General features: G+C 43.9%; 1 protein-coding gene across 3 annotated transcripts in view; it reads right to left on the reverse strand.

The window, feature by feature from the left end:
* The window catches only part of CDK5RAP2 (CDK5 regulatory subunit associated protein 2), a 142,799-nt gene that overhangs the window by 99,246 nt on the left and 17,391 nt on the right, over positions 1 to 26,162 (reverse strand). For 2 of the 3 annotated variants that reach the window (XM_082208774.1, XM_082208775.1), the window contains exons 1-6: positions 13,094 to 13,281; positions 12,646 to 12,808; positions 10,371 to 10,424; positions 7,517 to 7,636; positions 4,603 to 4,686; positions 732 to 950 (exon numbers count right to left, since the gene is read on the reverse strand). In XM_082208774.1, coding sequence (XP_082064900.1) covers positions 732 to 950; positions 4,603 to 4,686; positions 7,517 to 7,636; positions 10,371 to 10,424; positions 12,646 to 12,808; positions 13,094 to 13,206 — 753 coding nt within the window. In that variant the 5' untranslated portion in view covers positions 13,207 to 13,281. Of the gene's footprint in view, positions 1 to 731; positions 951 to 4,602; positions 4,687 to 7,516; positions 7,637 to 10,370; positions 10,425 to 12,645; positions 12,809 to 13,093; positions 13,282 to 23,062; positions 23,184 to 26,162 lie in introns of those variants that run through there. The other variant, XM_082208776.1, reaches the window with a different exon arrangement.

Raw genomic sequence — 26,162 nt, forward strand, 5'->3', positions numbered from 1 at the left:
TAAGTGGATTACGGCAGAGAGAGGGAGATGCCTTGGATCTGTGGACAGAGAGACCCCTCTGCTGGCTTTAAGTAATATTACAAGTGGCCTTGAGGGGAATGAGGGGCTAAACCAGATCTGACACCACATAAATTAGCCACTTTTGGACCAGGTCACATATACGGTGTGTTCATTTTAACAAGAAAACAAGTGAGAGTACTTGAATCCCCTCGCACATCACCTCTCAAGGCTCAGTTACTCAAACTTTTCTCCTCTAGACCAACTCTGATTCAGGAAGGAAACAGGGCTGGATGAAAAATAACTGAGGAGGTAAAGAAAGTTCACTTCCACTCACATTAGAGTAATTGTTAGACCCATGTGTAGGGGGCAGGGAGTGGAATGGATTGAAGCAGCCAGAACAGAAGCAGCACAAACTTCAACCTTTTGTAACAGGTTCTATTTGTGTGGGTACAATGAGTAAGCAGAAGTCTGGGAGGGGTTGCAAGAGGACTACCTTTTATCTCCAAAGTAGAGGTGGCAGTAGCCTTTTTCGAGAAAAAGAGGTGCCGGAACGCACCATGAATACCTCCCTTGTTCTCTTAGAATGGCAATGGTGCCTACCTGAGAGGTGCCGGAACTGAGTTCCAGTGAGTTCTCCCTGCTCTCAACTCATATTCATGTTTAGGAAGTTACAAATTATGCAAACTATTTTTAACTGCATTTCTTAAACACAGGGAAAATTGAATACTAACATTAATGGCTTTGTCACTTCTACTTTTCTGTAGCTGAGCCTCTTCTAGTTCCTTTACCAATGTCTCTTTCTCAAGATTCAAATCATGCAACTCTTGTTCGGTCTTCTTAACTTTCCTTTGAAGATTATGGTTCTCTAGATCTTTGGTCAGGTTTTCAGAACGCAAATCTGCCAGGAGACTTTCTTTTTCCATCAAGAGAGTCTGAGGATCTTCAACACCCTAGAAAAAAAGCAGTTAGCACAAGTCATGCAACATAGAAGACAACTTTCTCTTTTATTTTCATGCCTTTCACAGCTCTACATCAACATAGTTTTCATGTCACAAATGCAAGACAAGCCCAGTTGCCCAAACTGTTTTGCGAAAGAGCCTAGCTACAAATATTCTCCAAATGAAGCTTGTAGAACAGACATTCAGGAACATATTAAGACTTCTAAAGGCAGGTTTATTATTAGCTGCTTGCCTAGGGCAAGTAATTTTAGCATCAGGCAAGTTTCTACTATACAACAAAAACTTGCAGATGGGCTTTCTGTTTATGTCTAGCATCACAACTGTGAGCTATTAGGCTAAGGAAAAGGAGAAGATGATCTATTTAGAATTAACAAAACCTACTCTCTTCCAGCTTCTTTAGTTCTATGGAGAAAACTGTGGATGGCACACTCTTAAGCCACTCAACAGTCACACCAAACTGGTTGACATGTAGAGGCTGTACTACTTCAGACAGGGTTCACATAGCTGAACACTGCTCCATAAATAAAAAAATGCTGCACATAGAAAACTGAGTGGTATTCAATGCTACTTGTACTCAGAGTAGACCAACTGAATGACATCACTAACAATAGGTTCACTAATTAAAATGGACATACTTTGAGTATAACTGAGTTGCATACAGCCCTATATATGTCAAGGGCGGAGAATTCCAGGGCTGCCTTTCCTCAAATGTGCTAGCTTTCTGCATGCAGGGAATATTTTTATGGGAAGGCATTCTATCATATGAGCCCACCACCCCTCATCTGCATTCTGAAGTGGTATACCCCACACAGAGATTGGCTACCACAGAGTAATATGCAAGCCATGGATTCTTCCTAAAAACATTGTTCTTACAATCCACAAAAGCACAGTTAGACGTCTACCTAGGGAGGTTACCAAGACCCACTGCCAAGGGACCCAACTGGGCCCCTGCTGGGGTAATCCAGGAAATGATTCTGCCCTGGTCTGTCAAAAGAAAGCACATTAGCCAGCAGTGAGGGATAGGCAAAAAACCAGTCAGAGCTTCTAGCAACAGTGACTTAACAGATTAACTAATCTTACCAATTCCAAAGGCTCATCAGCAATAAATAGCCCATCGGCAAAAAATAAAAGCCCATCAGCAATAAATAGATTTCATGGGGGACTTCAACTTCCCCGATCTTTGTTGGGACTCAAACTCTGCCAAGTCTGTAAGGTCTGACAAATGCCTCCATGGCCTCGCTAGCCATTTCATTTCCCAGAAAGTGGAAGAACTAACAAGGGGATCATCTATCTTGGACCTGGTCCTCACCAACAGGGAGGAGCTGATCGATGAAGTGGAAGTGCTCGGAAACTTGGGAGGAAGTGATCATGTTCTCCTGGGTTTCAGGATACATAGGCAAGGGAAAACTGAGCGTAGCCGGATACACACTCTGGACTTTAAGGAGGCCAGTTTCAAAAAGCTGAAGGAGCTACTGAGTGTGATCCCATGGTTAGAAATACTCAAAGAGAAGGGAGTCCAAGAAGGATGGGAGTTTCTTAAAGGAGAAATATTGAAGGCCCAAATGCAAGAAAGAAAAGTGGGAGGCATCTAAGGAAACCAGTGTGACTGCATAAGGGGCTTACAGATGAGCTGAGAGTTAAGAAGGGGGTGTATAAGAAATAGAAGAAAGGGTAAATCACAAAGAAGGAGTATACAGGAGTAGCCAACAGTTGCAGGGGGAACATCAGGCTGGCTACAGCTCAAAATGAGCTCAGGGTTGCAAGAGAGGTTAGAAATAATAAAAAAGGTTTCTTTGGCTATGTCCGAAGTAAGAGGAAGAACAAGCAAGTGATAGGTCCTCTGCATAGGGAAGATGGAGAAATGCTATTGAGTGAAAGAGAGAAGGCAGAACTATTCAACACCCACATTGCCTCTGTCTTCACTCAAAAGGAAAGTGATGCCCAACCTGGTGATAACAGAATAGATGATGAAAGGAGGGAACACAAAATAGGAAAAGAGGTAGTAAGGGAACACCTAGCTACTTTAAATGAATTCAAATCTCCAGGGCCTGATGAGCTGCATCCAAGGGAACTAAAGGAGCTTGCAGGTGTAATTTCATATCCTTTGCCTATTATCTCTGAGAATTCTTGCAGAATAGGTCAGGTCCCTAAAGACTGGATGTGGGCAAATATTATCCCCATCTTCAAAAAGAGGGGGAAGGAAACACAGGTAATGGCTGACCAGTGAGCTTGACATCGATACCAGGGAAGGTCCAAGAACAGATAATTCAACAGTTGGTCTGTGAACATTTAGAAAGGATGCTGTGATTGCATGGGTTTCTCAGAAATAAGTTATTATTTTGACAGAATTACAAACTTAGTGGATCAGGGAAATGCTGTGGACACAGTGTATCTTGATTTCAGTAAGGCTTTTGACAAAGTCCCCCATCATTTTCTCCCAAGGAAGCTGGTAAAATGTGGGTTGGACGAGGTAACTGTTAGATGTATTTGTAGCTGGTTGACTGAACCCAGAGTACTCATTAATGGTTCATCATCCTGGAAAAGAGTGACAGAAGAGGTTCCGCAGGGTTCTGTCCTGGGTCCATTGTTGTTTAACATCTTTATAAATGAGTTGGATGAAGGAATTGAGGGGATGCTCATCAAATTTGCAGATGACACCAAACTGGAAGGGGTAGCTAATGCCACAGAAAACAGAATCAGAATTCAGAATGACTGTAACGGATTGGATAACTGGGTACAAGCTAGAAAAATGAATCTCAATAAAGACAAATGTAAGTTTATGCACTTAGGCAGGAAGAACCAGATGCACCAATATAGGATGTGTGACACCTGGCTTACCAGCAGTACATGTGAAAAGGATCTGGGAGTCTTGGTGGACCACAAGCTTAACATGAGTCAACAGTGTGATGCAGCAGGGGAGAAAAGTTAACACTATTCTAGGCTGAACAACATAAGTCTAGTGTCCAGATCAAGGGAAGTAATAATACCACTCTATTCTGCCTTGGTCAGACCGCACCTGGAACACTGTGTCCTATTCTGTACACCACAATTTAAGAAGGATGTTGACAAGTTGGAACGTGTGCAGAGGAGGGCAATCAAGATGATCAAAGGTATGGAAACTAAGTCTTCTAAGGAGCTCTTAAAAGAGCTGGGTATGTTTAGCCTGGAAAAGAGGAGACTAGGAGATAAGATTTTTGTTGTTTTTCAGTCATTTAGTCGTGTCTGACTCTTCATGACCCCCTGGACCAGAGATATGATAGCCATCTTCAAATATCTTAAGGGCTGTCACACGGAAGAGGGAGCAAGCTTGTTTTTTCCTGCTCTGCAGGGTAGGACTGAAGGCACTGGCTTCAAGTTACAAGAAAGGAGATTCTGACTAAACATTCAAAAAAACTTTCTGACAGTAAGAACTGTTTGGCAGTGGAACAGACTCCCACAAGAGGTGGTGGACTCCCCTTCCTTGGAAGTTTTTTTAACAGAGGTTGGATAGCCATATGTAATGGGTGCTTTAACTGAGATTTCTACATTGCAGGGGGTTGGACCAGATGACTCTTGGGTCCCTTCTCTGATTCTATTCTCTGATTCTGCCTGGAAATACAAGGTGGAGGAACAGAAGTATCCATAATAATCCTTATTGTCTCACCTTGAATTTCCGCATCTGAATTTTCTGGGTGGCTTCAGCCAATGATGTGTTTAAATCTTCAATTTCAGAGCAAAGTTTTTCATTCTGAACGAAAGAACACAGAAAGGGGTGAAATCTCATGGATGTGAAAGACACATAAGAGCCAAGAGAGGGCAAGAACAAAAACACCACCACAACCATATGAAAAAAGAATGCCAGCATTTCCCAGGAATGTTCTTTTTTCTGCAGAGAGAGAGGACGGGGCAATGAGGAGTCTCTCCCACCCACTTCCAGAGGTTGGGCTGGTACCAATCTTTGCTCTGCCCTCCCGATACAAACTTTCACACCCCTCTGTTATCCATCCATGCAAGCAAAAGGCATGATCAGAGCTTAAGGACACATTCCAGCCCAGCAAATACACTCAAGGAGGTGCAAAGCAGAGATAATAAGGGGCCATGTCTGGGAGATTCCTGAGGGTCAGAATGATAGGCTTGGAGGGCCTCATTTAACCTCCAGGCCAAGGTTTCCCATCCCTGGCCTATAACCAACAAATGGGGGAGTCAAAGCCTTTGCCTAAGAAAGAAGAAACAATCTGGAAAGAAAAAGGTAAACCCTGCGTTCAAACTAACACTGGGGAACCCAACCATTATTTGACTACTGTAGGAGATTGTGGGAGCACAGTGCAGGGTTCTTGGCTCAGGGTTTCGCACCCAAGCCACAGACAGATGAGAGTAGGATATTTCCAAGAAGAGCCAAATTGTCTTCTCCATCCCACTTTGCTTCCAGGCACTCAGATGAACTGCCTCAAGTTCTTAAATGACACTTCCCCACTCATAGCCGCTTTCCAGTTTCACTCCAGAAACCTCAAGACTGCCATTTCTTATGAGATCTGGGAACATGCTTCTGTTACCTAGAAGTGAGACTGGCACACCTTGGATTTCATAATTTGTGCCAGGTGGGGCAGAGCCTGATCCTGTCCCATTACCATGCCTCTTTTTGATGCTTTCCCCCTGCTTGGCTCTGCAGTTGTGCCCACAGAAGAACAACTCAAAACACACAACACCCTGAATGGTTGAGGATGCCCTCAATCTACAGCAGGGGTCGGCAACCTAAAACCAATGGGCCACAAGCAGCCCACAGGGGTCATTTAACTGGCCCACGAGTCCCTGCATGCTGCACTAAACCGGCGCAGCACGGCACGGGGACTAGCTTCCACGGCGCCGGAAATAGCGTCTGCACAGACGCAGATGGCAGAAATCATGCCTGCGCAAATGCAGACGCCAGAAATCATGGGCGCTCGCACTCACAATCCGGCCCACGGAGGGATCTCCGCTGGAGTGAACCAGCCCAGGCGAGGTAAACCTTGCAGACCCCTGATGTACAGGAATGAGTGGAGTGTTCCCAGTATTTGCCAATATTACTCTCTCATTTAGGGGAGAAAGACCAAAATCCGACAGCTGTAAGAATACAACTTCCCCATGAATATCCTATTCCCTTAAAGATACAGAACACTATATTAGCTTCCACCTTAAACCCAACCATATATTAGCAACGATGGCTAAGTAGAACCTCCATCTTCAGAAGCAGCAAACAACTAAATACCAGCAACTAGAGTACAACCATGGTAATGGGCTATTCCTTTTGCATCTTACTTTTGGACTTCTTGGAGGCATCTGTGAGATACTACACTAGAAAATCTGATCCAGCAGGGTTTCTCTATCTCTAGATCATGGGTGGGGGCCAACCATGGGCTCCAGACCTCTCTATCTGGCCCTCAAAACTCTCACTGGGTCACACTTCACAACCCCTGCTTTGCACACAAAGTATTTTTACCTGGACTAAATGTGTTTTTGACCTCCAATTAGGGCTGGCTGATTATCAGCTTTTCAGCATCGTAATGTATCACCAGCCAAACATGTGATATACAGTGGTGCCTCGCAAGATGAAAAGAATCCATTCCGCGAGTCTCTTCGTCTTGCAGTTTTATCGTCTTGCGAAGCAAGCCCATTAGCGCCTTAGCGGATTAGCGCTATTAGCGGCTTAGCGGATCAGCTGATAAGCGGCTTAGCGGCTTGGGGAAAAGGGGGGGAGGGGAAAAACCCCGCAGGAACTCGCAAGACATTGTCGTCTTGCGAAGCAAGCCCATAGGAAATTTGTTTTGCGAAGCACCTCCAAAACGGAAAACCCTTTCGTCTAGCGGGTTTTCCGTCTTGCGAGGCATTCGTCTTGCGGGGCACCACTGTACATAGTGATACATTGGAATGTTGAAAAGCGGAGGGAGGAACAAGTTGCATCAGGCCTGGGCCTTGGCGGGAGCAACGGGTTTCACACTGGTGCCTTGCGAGGCCGGGGCCAGTGCAGCTTGTTCCTCTGTGCACATGGGCACCTGGTGCTCCGAGGGCGAAAACGAGCTGCATCAGCTCTGGCACCTCGCAGCTTGTTCCTCCCTCAGTTTGAGGGCCCGAGCGTGGAGCCTTCACCCAGCAGTATATCGCAGGTGAAGGCACCACCATTCCTGAGTCAGGAGCAGCCGCAGTTTCACCCATGATATACCGCTGGGTGAAGGCAACATCACACTCTGGCCCTGAAACTGGTCCTGGGTGATGTATTGATACATTGATATTGCCACTTGTTTTCCTGGATGGGGGAATAGAGGGGGGTGGGGTGGAAAATAGCCTAATTGTTAAAGGGAAAATATACATCCATTGTTTCATCCGCTTTTGCCCCTGGCCTGCTCAGCAGTGGCATGTTGCTCTCAGAAAGTTGCCCAGAAGGTAATGTGGCTCTCGGACTGAAAAATGTTCCCCTCTCTTGCTCTAAGTAGGTATTCTTAACCCTCAAGACTTCCTAGAATGTCCACCATGCCCTTCCCTCAATCTGTTACTATCAAGCATGGCTTGAATACATTTTTATCAGAATAACATAATCCATGTACCTCCTTTTCTTTCACTTTTACAGCAAGGACTAATCCCTGGATAGTTTTGTCTCGTTTCAAAGCATTTATCTTTTCGACAGAAAGCTCCATCTCTCGTTCATGAAGTTCCTTCTGGAGTGACTGAGGATTAAAAGTAAATGCATGCAGTTATCCTTTTTCAAGAAACACATTTTGTATATTAAGAATACTTTCACAGGCATCAAGCAAGAGCACAGCTCCTCACTCAGGGCAACTGCAATCTGGACCACATAAGCTTTGCCACAAGCCTTTCACTGTTGAGATAGGAAATCTCTACCTGGGCTGGGCCACTTCACACTATGGCGGGTGGGGTAGGGGGGGTTCTGTAGCTGAATGTTCCTCCACTCAGAAATCTCTGTATACAGAAAACTTATGTGTAAGGGAGATGGCAAGGTTAGAACCCTCCCTGAGAAGCTTGTTTTCTAAGTGCATAGAATTCTGGTTACACAACAGCATTCTCTCATGTGAGTTCCCACCTCCTGCCTGAAGTGGCACAATGTAGATGCAGGTTGGCCACCATAAGAACTAGGCCTGAAGCTTTCCTGGCAAAGGTGCCCTATCCTGCATATATGCTGCTTACCCAATATTTTGTCACGCACAAAAGGAGCAATCCCTAACATTTATAATGTGGTTAAAGCAACTCTTGCCTATTCTCCTACCCTTTAAGGCTGAAATACAACACAGCCAAAGTGGGATTTCACAGAACTGTCCAGGGCAGAAGGTGCGGGGGGGGCAGTAGGATTCCTGTGCCACCCTGGAGATGACACTGCAACTGGGTCCAGTGCAACTGCATGACAACAGTGGGATTGGCTTGGGATCCAACAGATTCTGAATCAGCTCAGTCCCACAACGCCTCCAGAACGCTCCACTGCATTCCACAATGTTGTGGCATGTTTGCTGGAGGGAAGATAAGCATCTCACGGATAGAGTGGTGAGAGGCGAGATTAGCTGTGAGAACTGAACAGATGGATAGTGGTGCAAGAGAGATAAAAGGTGGAGGCTTTTTCCATGTGCTTCTCCACTGTGGAGATGGCTTGGGTGGCTTTAGAAAGGTGAGTGAGAGGTCTATCAATGTTTACTAGCCAAAAAAGCTAAACAGAAGCTCTGTTTTCAAAGGCAGTACACCAGGCAACCACCCTGCTTATGGGCTTCCCAGCCACTGTGGGAGACAGGACGCTGAACTAAACAGACTCTTCATCCAAGCTCTTTTCACACAGCACATTAAGTGTGAAATATGCTGCCACAGGATGTGGCACCGGCCAACAATTCAGATGGCTTGAAAAGAGAATAAGAAACTGATAGAGGGACGATAAAGCTATTGGGCTACTAGTCATGGTGGTTGCATGATAGCTCCAGGATCAGAGGCAATGTGCCTCTGTATACCAGCTGCTGGAGAACCACAGTAGAGGAGGGGGAGGGCCAGGGTGTCCCCAAAGGTATCTGGTTACCCACTGTGTTTATGATGAATATTAAGCAGGCACCTTCACTGTAGAGTTTTTGGCACCTCCTAAAAACTTGCTTCTTTAAGCAACCCTACTCAGATGTGCATGTAACTTGACTTTACAATGTATGCTGTAAAAGGAACGCGGGTGGCGCTGTGGTCTAAACCAGAGCCTAGGGCTTGCCGATCACCAGGTCGGCAGTTCGAATCCCCGTGATGGGGTGAGCTCCCGTTGCTCGGTCCCTGCTCCTGCCAACCTAGCAGTTCGAAAGAACATTAAAGTGCAAGTAGATAAATAGGTACCGCTCCGGCGGGAAGGTAAACGGCGTTTCCATGTGCTGCTTTGGTTCGCCAGAAGCGGCTTAGTCATGCTGGCCACATGACCCGGAAAGCTGTCTGTGGACAAACGCCGGCTCCTTCGGCCTATAGAGCAAGATGAGCATGCAACGCCAGAGTCATCCGCGACTGGACCTAACGGTCAGGGGTACCTTTGCCTTTACCTTTAAAAACTTGCTTCTTTAAGCAAGCCTACTCAGACGTGCATGTCTGACATGTAACTTGACTTTACAATGTATGCTGGTAAAACTGATTATTTTATTTTGAAGACTATCACATTGAAAGCAGGTGTTTAAAAAAGGTTACTGGTAGCTTTTAATTTATATTAAACAACTTAAGAGGTTTTGATGATTAAGTGCTATATAGTAAGTCCTGACATAAAAATTAAAATGAATAAATAAAACAATACTTATTTCTACTATTTATGTTCTGTTGTTCTGCAAGCCTCCAAGGTGGCTGGTGGTTAAGTGAAAACCAGTGTGTAACAGACGTAAGATTAAAAGGCAGAAGGCGTGTGGAAAGGACATCAATGGAAAATATCCACTCCTCAGGCCTTCGATGCCTTGGGTGCAACAGGTTATTCCAAATGGTGCTCTGCAGATGTGTGCTACCTAGCATCTAGGGTCCTGAGGCATGTTTTCATCTCCTAGAGGGTGGTATGTCTCCTCATCTGGACAATTTATTCTTTCTGGCTCTTCCAGGTGATGGAAGCAGAGGATTGATGAAGTCTCTGCAGGCAGCAGGGGGACAGGACGAGACGAGACAGGGGACACTGACAGAAAATGTCTGCTCTCCATGCTGACTGGGGTTATTGTAAGTCCAATAAGCATCTGAAGGACTGAAAGTTCTCCATCCTGACCAATGCCTGACAAAGCTTAACAACACACACTGCACTCCTTGCAAAACCTTTTAATATTGGAAGCTCTCTCCTTGGCTAAAAACTGTCTGGAAACAACATGAGCGTCAGCTCCTACTCATGGTAGAATAAAAGGACACTTGCAAAGGTTGTACCTGCCAATACACAACAACTAGAAAGGAAAGGGAAAATTCAAGACGTACCGCGATCTTTTTTTCCAAGTCATGTTTTGCATTGTAGAATTCTGTTCTGAGAGCCTAAAGGAATAAAATAATCCAGTTTTGACTCCAGTGTCAATTATTAGCTAGGTAGGCAGCTATCAGGTTCTTTTATTTCCAGTAAGAAAAAGCATTATATGTGTGAAATATACATAATTAAAATATACATCCCAGGAGACCATAAGGATTAATATTTGAAAAATCTGGCGTTTGTGCACAAGCATAGCTATGCTTCCCCTTTTAACTCCCTATATTTGTTAGACAGGATGTCCACATGCATACACCCAAGTGTGAGAAGGAGAGGAGGGTAAGCTGAGCAGGTGTTATAGCTACAATATACACCCCACCTTTGCAGAAAAATCAAGGGAGGTTAGAAATCACACTTTTTATGATGAGAGTGTTTTAATCATCTTACTGTTTTTAATCATGTAAGAGGCTGTAAGATCCTGGACAGAAAAGCAGGATAAGAGTAATTAAATCAAGTCAGAAGCACCCCCTATGCATCCATAAACCCAAACAAGGGCTGAGCATGCACACTTTTCTCATGCAACCAGGGAATTATTATGACATATTTACACAGCTATTCCTCTAATGACCTTATGTGATTGTTCACTCACACACACACCTATTTTTTCCTTTCAACTCAGGAAAGGAAGTTAGGCTGATAGGATAGTGACTGATCCAAGGTCACTTGGTGAATTTCAGGGCTGAGTGGGGATTTGAATCCAATGCTCCCAGGTCCTGTTCTAACATTCAACCCAATATACCACATGGTTCTGTGGCAGCAGAATGAATTATGAACAAAATAGCCCTTTTCAATAAAATAAAAACTATCATCAATATTTATAAACCTCTTTTCACCATAGAAGCCAAGAAGTAGTTTATAGATCAACCAAAACAATATGGTACTTAAAATAAAAAGGGCAGGTGAAAATGTCAGTTCCATAAACAGGCATAAGTACAGCTTACTTAAGACACCTGCTGAAATAGGAAAGCCATTGTCAAGCACCTGAAGTTCAACAGTCAGGAGGCCTGACTGATCTCAGCTGGGAGGGAGTGTCACAGAACTTGGCACACAATATTGAATGCATGGCTCCTGGTGGATACAAACCATATATCCAAGGACCACTAACAGAGCATCCCTCAAAGATATAAGGAATCAGAATGTTTGTGGGCCTTGGAGGCGGTGGATTTGTGTCAGCAACAAGTTTGCCTCTTGCTCAGCCAATACAAAGTGCCACCTTGCTCTGCCCAATCCCCTCTCCTGCCACCCACATCGAGTTTAGAGGCAAAAGAAAACTGAGCTCCTCATTTGCATCAGAAGGGTCTATGTATGGGTTGGTTCAAGGATGACTCCTTTTGGACCCAATCTGACCCTCCAAATTAACCAGCTTTTCAGCAACATATGACTTTCAAAAACTACTAGCATTGCAATAGAGATGACCATAGAAGCAACAGGTACACCAGTGTGGTATAGTATTTAGAGCATTTGACTAGGACCTGGAAGACCAGGGTTGAAATCCATACCTGGTCATTAAGCTCACTTAAGTGACCTTGGGCTAGTCACTGCCTCACAGTGTAACCCACCTCACAGCTTTGTTGAGGGGATAAAATGGGGAGGGAGAAGACTATTTCACAATATTGAGCACCTTGGAGGAAAGGTGGGATATAAATGCAATAATAATAATAATTAATTATCTACATTTCTGAAACTTGATGACAGTGTGACCCATGCCTTTGAGAAAGAATTCATTAATTGTTTTACATTGCTAGAAGCCTGGATCAATAGGAACCAAATGAGAAGCAATTGAGAAAGTGAGCGAAGTGGCTCATAGCCTGGTGTCTATCCCCTGTATGGTGTCCTGTTAAAGCATCTGACTAGGTCCTTGGAGCTTGGGGTTCAAATACCCACTCAGCCATGAAGCTCACAGAGTTATCTTGGGCCAATTGCCTTCTCTCAGCCCTGACTCATATGGTTGTTGTGAGAACAAAATGGGGAGGGGGAGATGCATGTAAACACCTTGAGGCCTTGGAAAGAAGGTGGAACAGAAAAGTAAAGATAAAAACAAAATAAGGGGGAAAAGCAAAGAGTATCTGCAGAAAAAATTGCAAAAGTACAGCTCTGTATCAACTCAGCATACAGACTGTTCCTGTGCTCAGTGGAAAAGTCATGCCTTAGATAACTGGGAAAACAAGGGTGACAAACAGGATCTTCTCAAGGGATGGCATTCCACCTTTCTACCCTATTGATAGTCCTCACCTCCAGCTCCTTCTCTTTCTCAAGCACTAAAGATCCAGGGTGATCTTGGATTTTTTCTTCTGACAAACTCTCCTCCAAAGATCTATTTCTGGACTCTGCTGCTTCCAAGCACTGGATTAAAGCTTCTTTATTTTTCAGAGACAGACTCAGTTGCTCAATACATCTAAAATTACAGAAACAGAACCATGATGATGATGACATAGGCAGAGCAGAAGAGAAAGACATAAGATCCGATTGATACATCTAGTCATTGAATGGACTTACCACAACTTGTCCCCACAACAAGCCCAATGAAAATGAAACAAAAGCAAGAGGCATTAACAGAGTTCACGGACATTCCAGTCAGGCAAAATCACATGGAATGTGAAGGAAGGTCAGTAAGGGGTGTAGTCAAGGGAGATCGGACCAATTTGACAAAATGAGTACTCATCCATAATAACAGCCTAACCTGTCCTTTTCTTCAAGCACTGTCATCACATCCAGATCCTTTGACTGCCTATTTGTAATCAAAGAAAGTTGCTGTTCGGCTGAAAGTCTTAGTACTCTCTCCTGCTCCGTCATTGCAAACGCTTTCTCTACTTCTTCCTTCGCCACCTTAAGATCCTGTGCTCAGAAAATAAGAGATGCATGATGAACCAACCATTCACAGCCAGTGAACTTTTGCAATACTTTCTCAAGCAGTATTGCCCCTCCTGGGCTCATTTGCCCAGCAAGGATCACCACTTGTGGTGGAATTTAATATGACGTGCACTTTTCTGGACCACAATAGACTTAATCACAAACAAGAGGTAATGCCCTGAGTAAGTTACAGCTACATACTTGCATGGGAAAGAGGAGAACTATTCATAGGAGCTCAGAAGAAAATGAAATGTAGGAAAGTACAGAGGGTGATAATTACTTTGCAGCCATTCACCAAAAACAGTATTAGATAATATAGACATCCTGGTACAGGTCAGCCAATTAAGACATTTGTTGTGAGAAAATTCTCTTGATGTATTCCAATTCAACTGCTTAACATTGCAATCCACCTTTGATGTTCTTTTGTTCAAGGAGGACCACCTTAAAGGCAGTTACTGACAGTCTTCAGAGACTAAACTATTCCTCCACCAGCTTTTCTATATTACCAGTCTGCGGGCAAATGGGGTCTCAGCCAGCATACCAGATGGAGCTAGTAGACAGCTGCCCCGGACACAGAATTGGCCTGCACCTCCATGGACAGCTGTGAGTCCAAAATGACTCCCAGGCTGCGCACCTGGTCCTTCAGGGGCACAGTTACTCCATTCATGACCAGGGAATCCCCGACACCTGCTCACCCCATCTCCCCAAAACAGTACTTCTGTCTTATCCTGGGATTCAATCTCATCCATTAGCTGCCATCCAACCTCCAGATACTCACACAGGACATTCAACGCATTCACTGGTTCCAATTTAAAGGAAGTAGTGCTAGGTATCATCCACATACTGGTGAACACCCAGCCCAAACCCCCTGATGATCTCTCCCTGCAGCTTCATATAGATGCTAAAAAAACAAGGGGGAGAGGACGGAGCCCTGAGATACCCCACAAATGAGCGCCTAGGGGTCTGAACACTCACCTCCCAACACCACTTTCTGGACTCGAACACAGAGGAAGGAGGGGAACCACTACATAACAATAACCCTCAGCTCCTAAGCCCCTAAGATGGTCCAGAAGGGCATTAGATCTGGGCAATATCTGGCTTTCAATAGTGTGGTATATCAGCAGCTAAACATCATGATATATTGCTATATCTCAATATCTGAAATAAGGCAGGAACTACACAGAAGCCAACAGGACAATGTCTTGGCAACTGCTACTACTTAAGGGTCTAAAACTGTTAAATGATATTATCAATCACCTCAATATGTGTCAGGCCTAGCCCTAAAACATATTGTGATTTGCAATATATTGCCAGGTCAAATATTAGGAAACAGTTATCACAATGAGAAATTCAAACTAGTTTTGCCCTAAAGGACACCATGGTCAGTAGTATCAAAAGCCACTGAGAGATCCAGCAGAACCAGGAAACAGCTTTCACCTCTGTCCTAGCCCACCCAAAATCATCAACAAGCACAACTAAGGTGGTTTCAGTCCCATGATGTGGTCTGAATCCCAACTGGAAGGTTTGCATCTTCATGTGCCTGGAGTTGCCACTCAATTATGCCACCCACTCAATTATCTTTCCCAAGAATGGAAGAGTTGAGACTGGGCGATAATTGGCCATAATGGCCAGGTCCAAAGATGTTTTTTTAAGAGGTGGCTTAAAACCACTTCTTTAATGGGGTCCGGAAAGACTCCCTCACTGGATAGTTTTGTCTCGTTTCAAAGCATTTATCTTTTCGACAGAAAGCTCCATCTCTCGTTCATGAAGTTCCTTCTGGAGTGACTGAGGATTAAAAGTAAATGCATGCAGTTATCCTTTTTCAAGAAACACATTTTGTATATTAAGAATACTTTCACAGGCATCAAGCAAGAGCACAGCTCCTCACTCAGGGCAACTGCAATCTGGACCACATAAGCTTTGCCACAAGCCTTTCACTGTTGAGATAGGAAATCTCTACCTGGGCTGGGCCACTTCACACTATGGCGGGTGGGGTAGGGGGGGTTCTGTAGCTGAATGTTCCTCCACTCAGAAATCTCTGTATACAGAAAACTTATGTGTAAGGGAGATGGCAAGGTTAGAACCCTCCCTGAGAAGCTTGTTTTCTAAGTGCATAGAATTCTGGTTACACAACAGCATTCTCTCATGTGAGTTCCCACCTCCTGCCTGAAGTGGCACAATGTAGATGCAGGTTGGCCACCATAAGAACTAGGCCTGAAGCTTTCCTGGCAAAGGTGCCCTATCCTGCATATATGCTGCTTACCCAATATTTTGTCACGCACAAAAGGAGCAATCCCTAACATTTATAATGTGGTTAAAGCAACTCTTGCCTATTCTCCTACCCTTTAAGGCTGAAATACAACACAGCCAAAGTGGGATTTCACAGAACTGTCCAGGGCAGAAGGTGCGGGGGGGGCAGTAGGATTCCTGTGCCACCCTGGAGATGACACTGCAACTGGGTCCAGTGCAACTGCATGACAACAGTGGGATTGGCTTGGGATCCAACAGATTCTGAATCAGCTCAGTCCCACAACGCCTCCAGAACGCTCCACTGCATTCCACAATGTTGTGGCATGTTTGCTGGAGGGAAGATAAGCATCTCACGGATAGAGTGGTGAGAGGCGAGATTAGCTGTGAGAACTGAACAGATGGATAGTGGTGCAAGAGAGATAAAAGGTGGAGGCTTTTTCCATGTGCTTCTCCACTGTGGAGATGGCTTGGGTGGCTTTAGAAAGGTGAGTGAGAGGTCTATCAATGTTTACTAGCCAAAAAAGCTAAACAGAAGCTCTGTTTTCAAAGGCAGTACACCAGGCAACCACCCTGCTTATGGGCTTCCCAGCCACTGTGGGAGACAGGACGCTGAACTAAACAGACTCTTCATCCAAGCTCTTTTCACACAGCACATTAAGTGTGAAATATGCTGCCACAGGATGTGGCACCGGCCAACAATTCAGATGGCTTGAAAAGAGAATAAGAAACTGATAGAGGGACGATAAAGCTATTGGGCTACTAGTCATGGTGGTTGCATGATAGCTCCAGGATCAGAGGCAATGTGCCTCTGTATACCAGCTGCTGGAGAACCACAGTAGAGGAGGGGGAGGGCCAGGGTGTCCCCAAAGGTATCTGGTTACCCACTGTGTTTATGATGAATATTAAGCAGGCACCTTCACTGTAGAGTTTTTGGCACCTCCTAAAAACTTGCTTCTTTAAGCAACCCTACTCAGATGTGCATGTAACTTGACTTTACAATGTATGCTGTAAAAGGAACGCGGGTGGCGCTGTGGTCTAAACCAGAGCCTAGGGCTTGCCGATCACCAGGTCGGCAGTTCGAATCCCCGTGATGGGGTGAGCTCCCGTTGCTCGGTCCCTGCTCCTGCCAACCTAGCAGTTCGAAAGAACATTAAAGTGCAAGTAGATAAATAGGTACCGCTCCGGCGGGAAGGTAAACGGCGTTTCCATGTGCTGCTTTGGTTCGCCAGAAGCGGCTTAGTCATGCTGGCCACATGACCCGGAAAGCTGTCTGTGGACAAACGCCGGCTCCTTCGGCCTATAGAGCAAGATGAGCATGCAACGCCAGAGTCATCCGCGACTGGACCTAACGGTCAGGGGTACCTTTGCCTTTACCTTTAAAAACTTGCTTCTTTAAGCAAGCCTACTCAGACGTGCATGTCTGACATGTAACTTGACTTTACAATGTATGCTGGTAAAACTGATTATTTTATTTTGAAGACTATCACATTGAAAGCAGGTGTTTAAAAAAGGTTACTGGTAGCTTTTAATTTATATTAAACAACTTAAGAGGTTTTGATGATTAAGTGCTATATAGTAAGTCCTGACATAAAAATTAAAATGAATAAATAAAACAATACTTATTTCTACTATTTATGTTCTGTTGTTCTGCAAGCCTCCAAGGTGGCTGGTGGTTAAGTGAAAACCAGTGTGTAACAGACGTAAGATTAAAAGGCAGAAGGCGTGTGGAAAGGACATCAATGGAAAATATCCACTCCTCAGGCCTTCGATGCCTTGGGTGCAACAGGTTATTCCAAATGGTGCTCTGCAGATGTGTGCTACCTAGCATCTAGGGTCCTGAGGCATGTTTTCATCTCCTAGAGGGTGGTATGTCTCCTCATCTGGACAATTTATTCTTTCTGGCTCTTCCAGGTGATGGAAGCAGAGGATTGATGAAGTCTCTGCAGGCAGCAGGGGGACAGGACGAGACGAGACAGGGGACACTGACAGAAAATGTCTGCTCTCCATGCTGACTGGGGTTATTGTAAGTCCAATAAGCATCTGAAGGACTGAAAGTTCTCCATCCTGACCAATGCCTGACAAAGCTTAACAACACACACTGCACTCCTTGCAAAACCTTTTAATATTGGAAGCTCTCTCCTTGGCTAAAAACTGTCTGGAAACAACATGAGCGTCAGCTCCTACTCATGGTAGAATAAAAGGACACTTGCAAAGGTTGTACCTGCCAATACACAACAACTAGAAAGGAAAGGGAAAATTCAAGACGTACCGCGATCTTTTTTTCCAAGTCATGTTTTGCATTGTAGAATTCTGTTCTGAGAGCCTAAAGGAATAAAATAATCCAGTTTTGACTCCAGTGTCAATTATTAGCTAGGTAGGCAGCTATCAGGTTCTTTTATTTCCAGTAAGAAAAAGCATTATATGTGTGAAATATACATAATTAAAATATACATCCCAGGAGACCATAAGGATTAATATTTGAAAAATCTGGCGTTTGTGCACAAGCATAGCTATGCTTCCCCTTTTAACTCCCTATATTTGTTAGACAGGATGTCCACATGCATACACCCAAGTGTGAGAAGGAGAGGAGGGTAAGCTGAGCAGGTGTTATAGCTACAATATACACCCCACCTTTGCAGAAAAATCAAGGGAGGTTAGAAATCACACTTTTTATGATGAGAGTGTTTTAATCATCTTACTGTTTTTAATCATGTAAGAGGCTGTAAGATCCTGGACAGAAAAGCAGGATAAGAGTAATTAAATCAAGTCAGAAGCACCCCCTATGCATCCATAAACCCAAACAAGGGCTGAGCATGCACACTTTTCTCATGCAACCAGGGAATTATTATGACATATTTACACAGCTATTCCTCTAATGACCTTATGTGATTGTTCACTCACACACACACCTATTTTTTCCTTTCAACTCAGGAAAGGAAGTTAGGCTGATAGGATAGTGACTGATCCAAGGTCACTTGGTGAATTTCAGGGCTGAGTGGGGATTTGAATCCAATGCTCCCAGGTCCTGTTCTAACATTCAACCCAATATACCACATGGTTCTGTGGCAGCAGAATGAATTATGAACAAAATAGCCCTTTTCAATAAAATAAAAACTATCATCAATATTTATAAACCTCTTTTCACCATAGAAGCCAAGAAGTAGTTTATAGATCAACCAAAACAATATGGTACTTAAAATAAAAAGGGCAGGTGAAAATGTCAGTTCCATAAACAGGCATAAGTACAGCTTACTTAAGACACCTGCTGAAATAGGAAAGCCATTGTCAAGCACCTGAAGTTCAACAGTCAGGAGGCCTGACTGATCTCAGCTGGGAGGGAGTGTCACAGAACTTGGCACACAATATTGAATGCATGGCTCCTGGTGGATACAAACCATATATCCAAGGACCACTAACAGAGCATCCCTCAAAGATATAAGGAATCAGAATGTTTGTGGGCCTTGGAGGCGGTGGATTTGTGTCAGCAACAAGTTTGCCTCTTGCTCAGCCAATACAAAGTGCCACCTTGCTCTGCCCAATCCCCTCTCCTGCCACCCACATCGAGTTTAGAGGCAAAAGAAAACTGAGCTCCTCATTTGCATCAGAAGGGTCTATGTATGGGTTGGTTCAAGGATGACTCCTTTTGGACCCAATCTGACCCTCCAAATTAACCAGCTTTTCAGCAACATATGACTTTCAAAAACTACTAGCATTGCAATAGAGATGACCATAGAAGCAACAGGTACACCAGTGTGGTATAGTATTTAGAGCATTTGACTAGGACCTGGAAGACCAGGGTTGAAATCCATACCTGGTCATTAAGCTCACTTAAGTGACCTTGGGCTAGTCACTGCCTCACAGTGTAACCCACCTCACAGCTTTGTTGAGGGGATAAAATGGGGAGGGAGAAGACTATTTCACAATATTGAGCACCTTGGAGGAAAGGTGGGATATAAATGCAATAATAATAATAATTAATTATCTACATTTCTGAAACTTGATGACAGTGTGACCCATGCCTTTGAGAAAGAATTCATTAATTGTTTTACATTGCTAGAAGCCTGGATCAATAGGAACCAAATGAGAAGCAATTGAGAAAGTGAGCGAAGTGGCTCATAGCCTGGTGTCTATCCCCTGTATGGTGTCCTGTTAAAGCATCTGACTAGGTCCTTGGAGCTTGGGGTTCAAATACCCACTCAGCCATGAAGCTCACAGAGTTATCTTGGGCCAATTGCCTTCTCTCAGCCCTGACTCATATGGTTGTTGTGAGAACAAAATGGGGAGGGGGAGATGCATGTAAACACCTTGAGGCCTTGGAAAGAAGGTGGAACAGAAAAGTAAAGATAAAAACAAAATAAGGGGGAAAAGCAAAGAGTATCTGCAGAAAAAATTGCAAAAGTACAGCTCTGTATCAACTCAGCATACAGACTGTTCCTGTGCTCAGTGGAAAAGTCATGCCTTAGATAACTGGGAAAACAAGGGTGACAAACAGGATCTTCTCAAGGGATGGCATTCCACCTTTCTACCCTATTGATAGTCCTCACCTCCAGCTCCTTCTCTTTCTCAAGCACTAAAGATCCAGGGTGATCTTGGATTTTTTCTTCTGACAAACTCTCCTCCAAAGATCTATTTCTGGACTCTGCTGCTTCCAAGCACTGGATTAAAGCTTCTTTATTTTTCAGAGACAGACTCAGTTGCTCAATACATCTAAAATTACAGAAACAGAACCATGATGATGATGACATAGGCAGAGCAGAAGAGAAAGACATAAGATCCGATTGATACATCTAGTCATTGAATGGACTTACCACAACTTGTCCCCACAACAAGCCCAATGAAAATGAAACAAAAGCAAGAGGCATTAACAGAGTTCACGGACATTCCAGTCAGGCAAAATCACATGGAATGTGAAGGAAGGTCAGTAAGGGGTGTAGTCAAGGGAGATCGGACCAATTTGACAAAATGAGTACTCATCCATAATAACAGCCTAACCTGTCCTTTTCTTCAAGCACTGTCATCACATCCAGATCCTTTGACTGCCTATTTGTAATCAAAGAAAGTTGCTGTTCGGCTGAAAGTCTTAGTACTCTCTCCTGCTCCGTCATTGCAAACGCTTTCTCTACTTCTTCCTTCGCCACCTTAAGATCCTGTGCTCAGAAAATAAGAGATGCATGATGAACCAACCATTCACAGCCAGTGAACTTTTGCAATACTTTCTCAAGCAGTATTGCCCCTCCTGGGCTCATTTGCCCAGCAAGGATCACCACTTGTGGTGGAATTTAATATGACGTGCACTTTTCTGGACCACAATAGACTTAATCACAAACAAGAGGTAATGCCCTGAGTAAGTTACAGCTACATACTTGCATGGGAAAGAGGAGAACTATTCATAGGAGCTCAGAAGAAAATGAAATGTAGGAAAGTACAGAGGGTGATAATTACTTTGCAGCCATTCACCAAAAACAGTATTAGATAATATAGACATCCTGGTACAGGTCAGCCAATTAAGACATTTGTTGTGAGAAAATTCTCTTGATGTATTCCAATTCAACTGCTTAACATTGCAATCCACCTTTGATGTTCTTTTGTTCAAGGAGGACCACCTTAAAGGCAGTTACTGACAGTCTTCAGAGACTAAACTATTCCTCCACCAGCTTTTCTATATTACCAGTCTGCGGGCAAATGGGGTCTCAGCCAGCATACCAGATGGAGCTAGTAGACAGCTGCCCCGGACACAGAATTGGCCTGCACCTCCATGGACAGCTGTGAGTCCAAAATGACTCCCAGGCTGCGCACCTGGTCCTTCAGGGGCACAGTTACTCCATTCATGACCAGGGAATCCCCGACACCTGCTCACCCCATCTCCCCAAAACAGTACTTCTGTCTTATCCTGGGATTCAATCTCATCCATTAGCTGCCATCCAACCTCCAGATACTCACACAGGACATTCAACGCATTCACTGGTTCCAATTTAAAGGAAGTAGTGCTAGGTATCATCCACATACTGGTGAACACCCAGCCCAAACCCCCTGATGATCTCTCCCTGCAGCTTCATATAGATGCTAAAAAAACAAGGGGGAGAGGACGGAGCCCTGAGATACCCCACAAATGAGCGCCTAGGGGTCTGAACACTCACCTCCCAACACCACTTTCTGGACTCGAACACAGAGGAAGGAGGGGAACCACTACATAACAATAACCCTCAGCTCCTAAGCCCCTAAGATGGTCCAGAAGGGCATTAGATCTGGGCAATATCTGGCTTTCAATAGTGTGGTATATCAGCAGCTAAACATCATGATATATTGCTATATCTCAATATCTGAAATAAGGCAGGAACTACACAGAAGCCAACAGGACAATGTCTTGGCAACTGCTACTACTTAAGGGTCTAAAACTGTTAAATGATATTATCAATCACCTCAATATGTGTCAGGCCTAGCCCTAAAACATATTGTGATTTGCAATATATTGCCAGGTCAAATATTAGGAAACAGTTATCACAATGAGAAATTCAAACTAGTTTTGCCCTAAAGGACACCATGGTCAGTAGTATCAAAAGCCACTGAGAGATCCAGCAGAACCAGGAAACAGCTTTCACCTCTGTCCTAGCCCACCCAAAATCATCAACAAGCACAACTAAGGTGGTTTCAGTCCCATGATGTGGTCTGAATCCCAACTGGAAGGTTTGCATCTTCATGTGCCTGGAGTTGCCACTCAATTATGCCACCCACTCAATTATCTTTCCCAAGAATGGAAGAGTTGAGACTGGGCGATAATTGGCCATAATGGCCAGGTCCAAAGATGTTTTTTTAAGAGGTGGCTTAAAACCACTTCTTTAATGGGGTCCGGAAAGACTCCCTCACAGAGAAAAGCATTCAGCACCCCACAAAGCCGATTTCCCAGCCCTGCAAGGTTCATAGCGTCCGAAAAACCCAATCCCTCCCCTCCAACCTTTTTAACATTACTGTAAAGTGCAACGTGTGTGTGACTCAAATCAGGCATTCAGTAGCCTTGCCACCACTGGTGCTCTGCTTCCCCTGCATACCTGGCTGACTAATCATTGCAGTCAACAAGGGTGTCACCTCAGCTGCAGTAATTGCCAGCTGACCCTATATGCATATCCCAGTTCACCTTGGTCCATGAAGCCCTGGCCTCAGGGTTGGACCATAAGTCAGTCTGAGCAACCTGTCACCACAAGTAGCAGCAGCAGTCTTAGTGCCTTGTTCCACTTGCCTTCTTTGAAACACACACCTGTACCCCTGACCTGCCTCTGGCACCTAAGAATGTTAATATGGCCTTGACTCAGCCTCTTTAGACTTCAACCCAACCCCAACCCGTCCCAAGGGAGGGAAGAGACAGTTACATGTCCATTGTTCATCCTACCTCAGAGAGAGACTGAATTACCTGAGTTTTTTCTTAGGAAAGTGAGGGCTTATTCTCAGATTATTACTGAAAGACAACAAGTGCTCTCCTACAAGATCCAGCAAAGTATAATAGCAGAGATCATAAAAACACCTGCACGTGCACTATGAAAACATATTGCCTTGCCTCCTCTAAGTGGCTTATCTTGCACTTCAAGCTTTCTTCCACTTGCTGGACTTCCTTATGAGCCTCTTCCTTCAGACGCTTGATTTCAGCATCACCTTGAGCCAAGCTTTCCACTGCTTTACTGCAAAGACAAATCACAGATCCTTTTAGAAATTTATGAGAAGATTGTCACCAGACTTCGCTCACTACCTAATAAATCAGAATCAGCATTACTATAATGTTATTACCAATATCTCAGCCTAACCTACATTGCAACATTTTGGTGAGGATGAAATAGGAAGGGAATTATGTACATGATCCTGGGCTTCTTGGAGGAAGTTTACTTAGTTATTTTAAAGCATTTTTAAACAGCTTATTTTTTAAAATCTCTAAGTCGTGTAAAATATATAAACAAAACAATATTTAAAACAAAACAACAACATAAAACCGATAAAATAGCAATATAAAAACAAGCAAAGCAGGTATTATTCAGGGGATTCAAAAGCTGAAATAAAGATCTGTCCCTCCACCAGATGGTTTATTTCTTATATGTCTATCTGGATTCCTGGTCACCAACAGTGATTTGTTCAGGAAAAGACTGGCTCAAGGACAGAGATGACAAGATCCTATTGGCGAGAGAGGAAGATTTTTTGAATGTGGCACACAAGTTACTTACATGCAAAGGGATATACCAGCATATCAATGTTATTTCAAGAAACTTGATTCAACTGTTTGAACCGGCATTGCATAAAGAGAAAAAGTGTACCTCTTTAATAAGAATGACTTTCCCAGTACAAAAACCAAAAATACTAGCCCTAATCTAGTGCTGCCATATTTTAAAGAGCAAAAAAAAAAAGAGGACGCATTTGCAGACTTTTAACTACAGATCGCTTTGATGACTCTCATTTTAAATACCCCTACCATATGTAGGCTATAGAAGCTGTGATATATTGCTGGCAGCATTGTTCTTAACTTTGAACAAAATAATAATAATAATAATAATAATAATAATAATAATAATAATAATAAATATTGCTCCATCACTTGTCACATGAAAGTATTTGGGCTCATGTTCACATCTTTGTGAACATAAGCATGCACAGAACAATTTATTAAACTGTTTATTTATTAAACTGTTTAACATGTACATATGGACTCTTCTTAAGGGCAGGCAGATGTTAACTCTTGCCCTCCCAGACTCCTTCTCCATGATCTTCTAGCTGACCTTTTAGTTCAGCCACAAGAGAAGGGATTTATACAATATGTAGCTGGTTTAAGATGCTGTTCTGTTATGATTCTGTGCTGCAGACCAGCTTAGCCAGGTGTCTTAGATCTCAGTCTAATGCATTAGGAAAATTTCCTTGGGTTACTGTAAACAAAAAAAAAATGGACATTTTGCCAAATTTTAAAAATCCACCCAGACAGAAATTTTAATCCTGAAAAAGAGAACGTGTCTGGGAAAAAGAGAACATATGACAACCAGACCTGAAAAAGATGGCGTGTCTTGGAAAAAAGGGCATATGGCAACCCTGCAGGCTAATCAAAGACTCCATCTGGAATGCAGACTGCACAGGCTAATCTCTGAATAGAAACCTGAGAGAAAGCAACAACTGCTAAAAGAGTCAAAGAACAAAGAAACAGTGGGGTCACTCAGAGGAGAAGATGGTGAAATGCAAACAGGGGACACAGAAAGGGCTGAACTCCTCAATGCCTTCTTTGCCTCAGTCTTCTCCGATAAAGAAAACAATGCCCGACCTGAAGAATTTGGAGCAAATGATTCAGCAGAGGAAACACAGCCCAGAATAACTAAGGAGATAGTACAAGAATACTTGGCTAGTTTAGATGTATTCAAGTCTCCAGGGCCAGATGAACTGCATCCAAGAGTATTAAAAGAACTGGCAGATGTGATCTCAGAACCACTGGCAGTCATCTTTGAGAATTCCTGGAGAACAGGCGAAGTCCCAGCAGACTGGAGGAGGGCAAATGTTGTCCCTATTTTCAAAAAGGGGAAAAGAGAGGACCCAAATAATTACCGCCCAGTCAGTCTGACATCAATACCAGGGAAGATTCTGGAGCAGATCATTAAGCCAACAGTCTGTGAGCACCTAGAAAGGAATGCTGTGATCACCAATAGTCAGCATGGATTTCTGAAAAATAAGTCATGTCAGACTAACCTGATCTCGTTTTTTGACAGAATTACAAGCCTGGTAGATGAAGGGAACGCAGTGGATGTAGCCTACCTTGATTTCAGCAAGGCATTCGACAAGGTGCCCCGTGATATTCTTGTAAAGAAGCTGGTAAAATGCGGTCTTGACTATGCTACCACTCAGTGGATTTGTAACTGGCTGACTGACCGAACCCAAAGGGTGCTCATCAATGGTTCCTCTTCATCCTGGAGAAGAGTGACTAGTGGGGTGCCACAGGGTTCTGTCTTGGGCCCGGTCTTATTCAACATCTTTATCAATGACCTGGATGATGGACTCAAGGGCATCCTGATCAAATTTGCAGATGACACCAAACTGGGAGGGGTGGCCAACACCCCAGAGGACAGGATCACACTTCAAAATGACCTTGACAGATTAGAGAACTGGGCCAAAACAAACAAGATGAACTTTAACAGGGAGAAATGTAAAGTATTGCACTTGGGCAAAAAAAATGAGAGGCACAAATACAAGATGGGTGACACCTGGCTTAAGAGCAGTACATGTGAAAAGGATCTAGGAGTCTTGGTTGACCACAAACTTGACATGAGCCAACAGTGTGACGCGGCAGCTAAAAAAGCCAATGCAATTCTGGGCTGCATCAATAGGAGTATAGCATCTAGATCAAGGAAAGTAATAGTGCCACTGTATTCTGCTCCGGTCAGACCTCACTGGAGTACTGTGTCCAGTTCTGGGCACCACAGTTCAAGAAGGACACTGACAAACTGGAACGTGTCCAGAAGAGGGCAACCAAAATGGTCAAAGGCCTGGAAATGATGCCTTATGGGGAACGGCTAAGGGAGCTGGGCATGTTTAGCCTGGAGAAGAGGAGGTTAAGGGGTGATATGATAGCCATGTTCAAATATATAAAAGGATGTCACATAGAGGAGGGAGAAAGGTTGTTTTCTGCTGCTCCAGAG

Source organism: Podarcis vaucheri (genome assembly GCF_965113315.1).
Source record: "Podarcis vaucheri genome assembly, chromosome: Z".
Taxonomy (NCBI): domain Eukaryota; kingdom Metazoa; phylum Chordata; class Lepidosauria; order Squamata; family Lacertidae; genus Podarcis; species Podarcis vaucheri.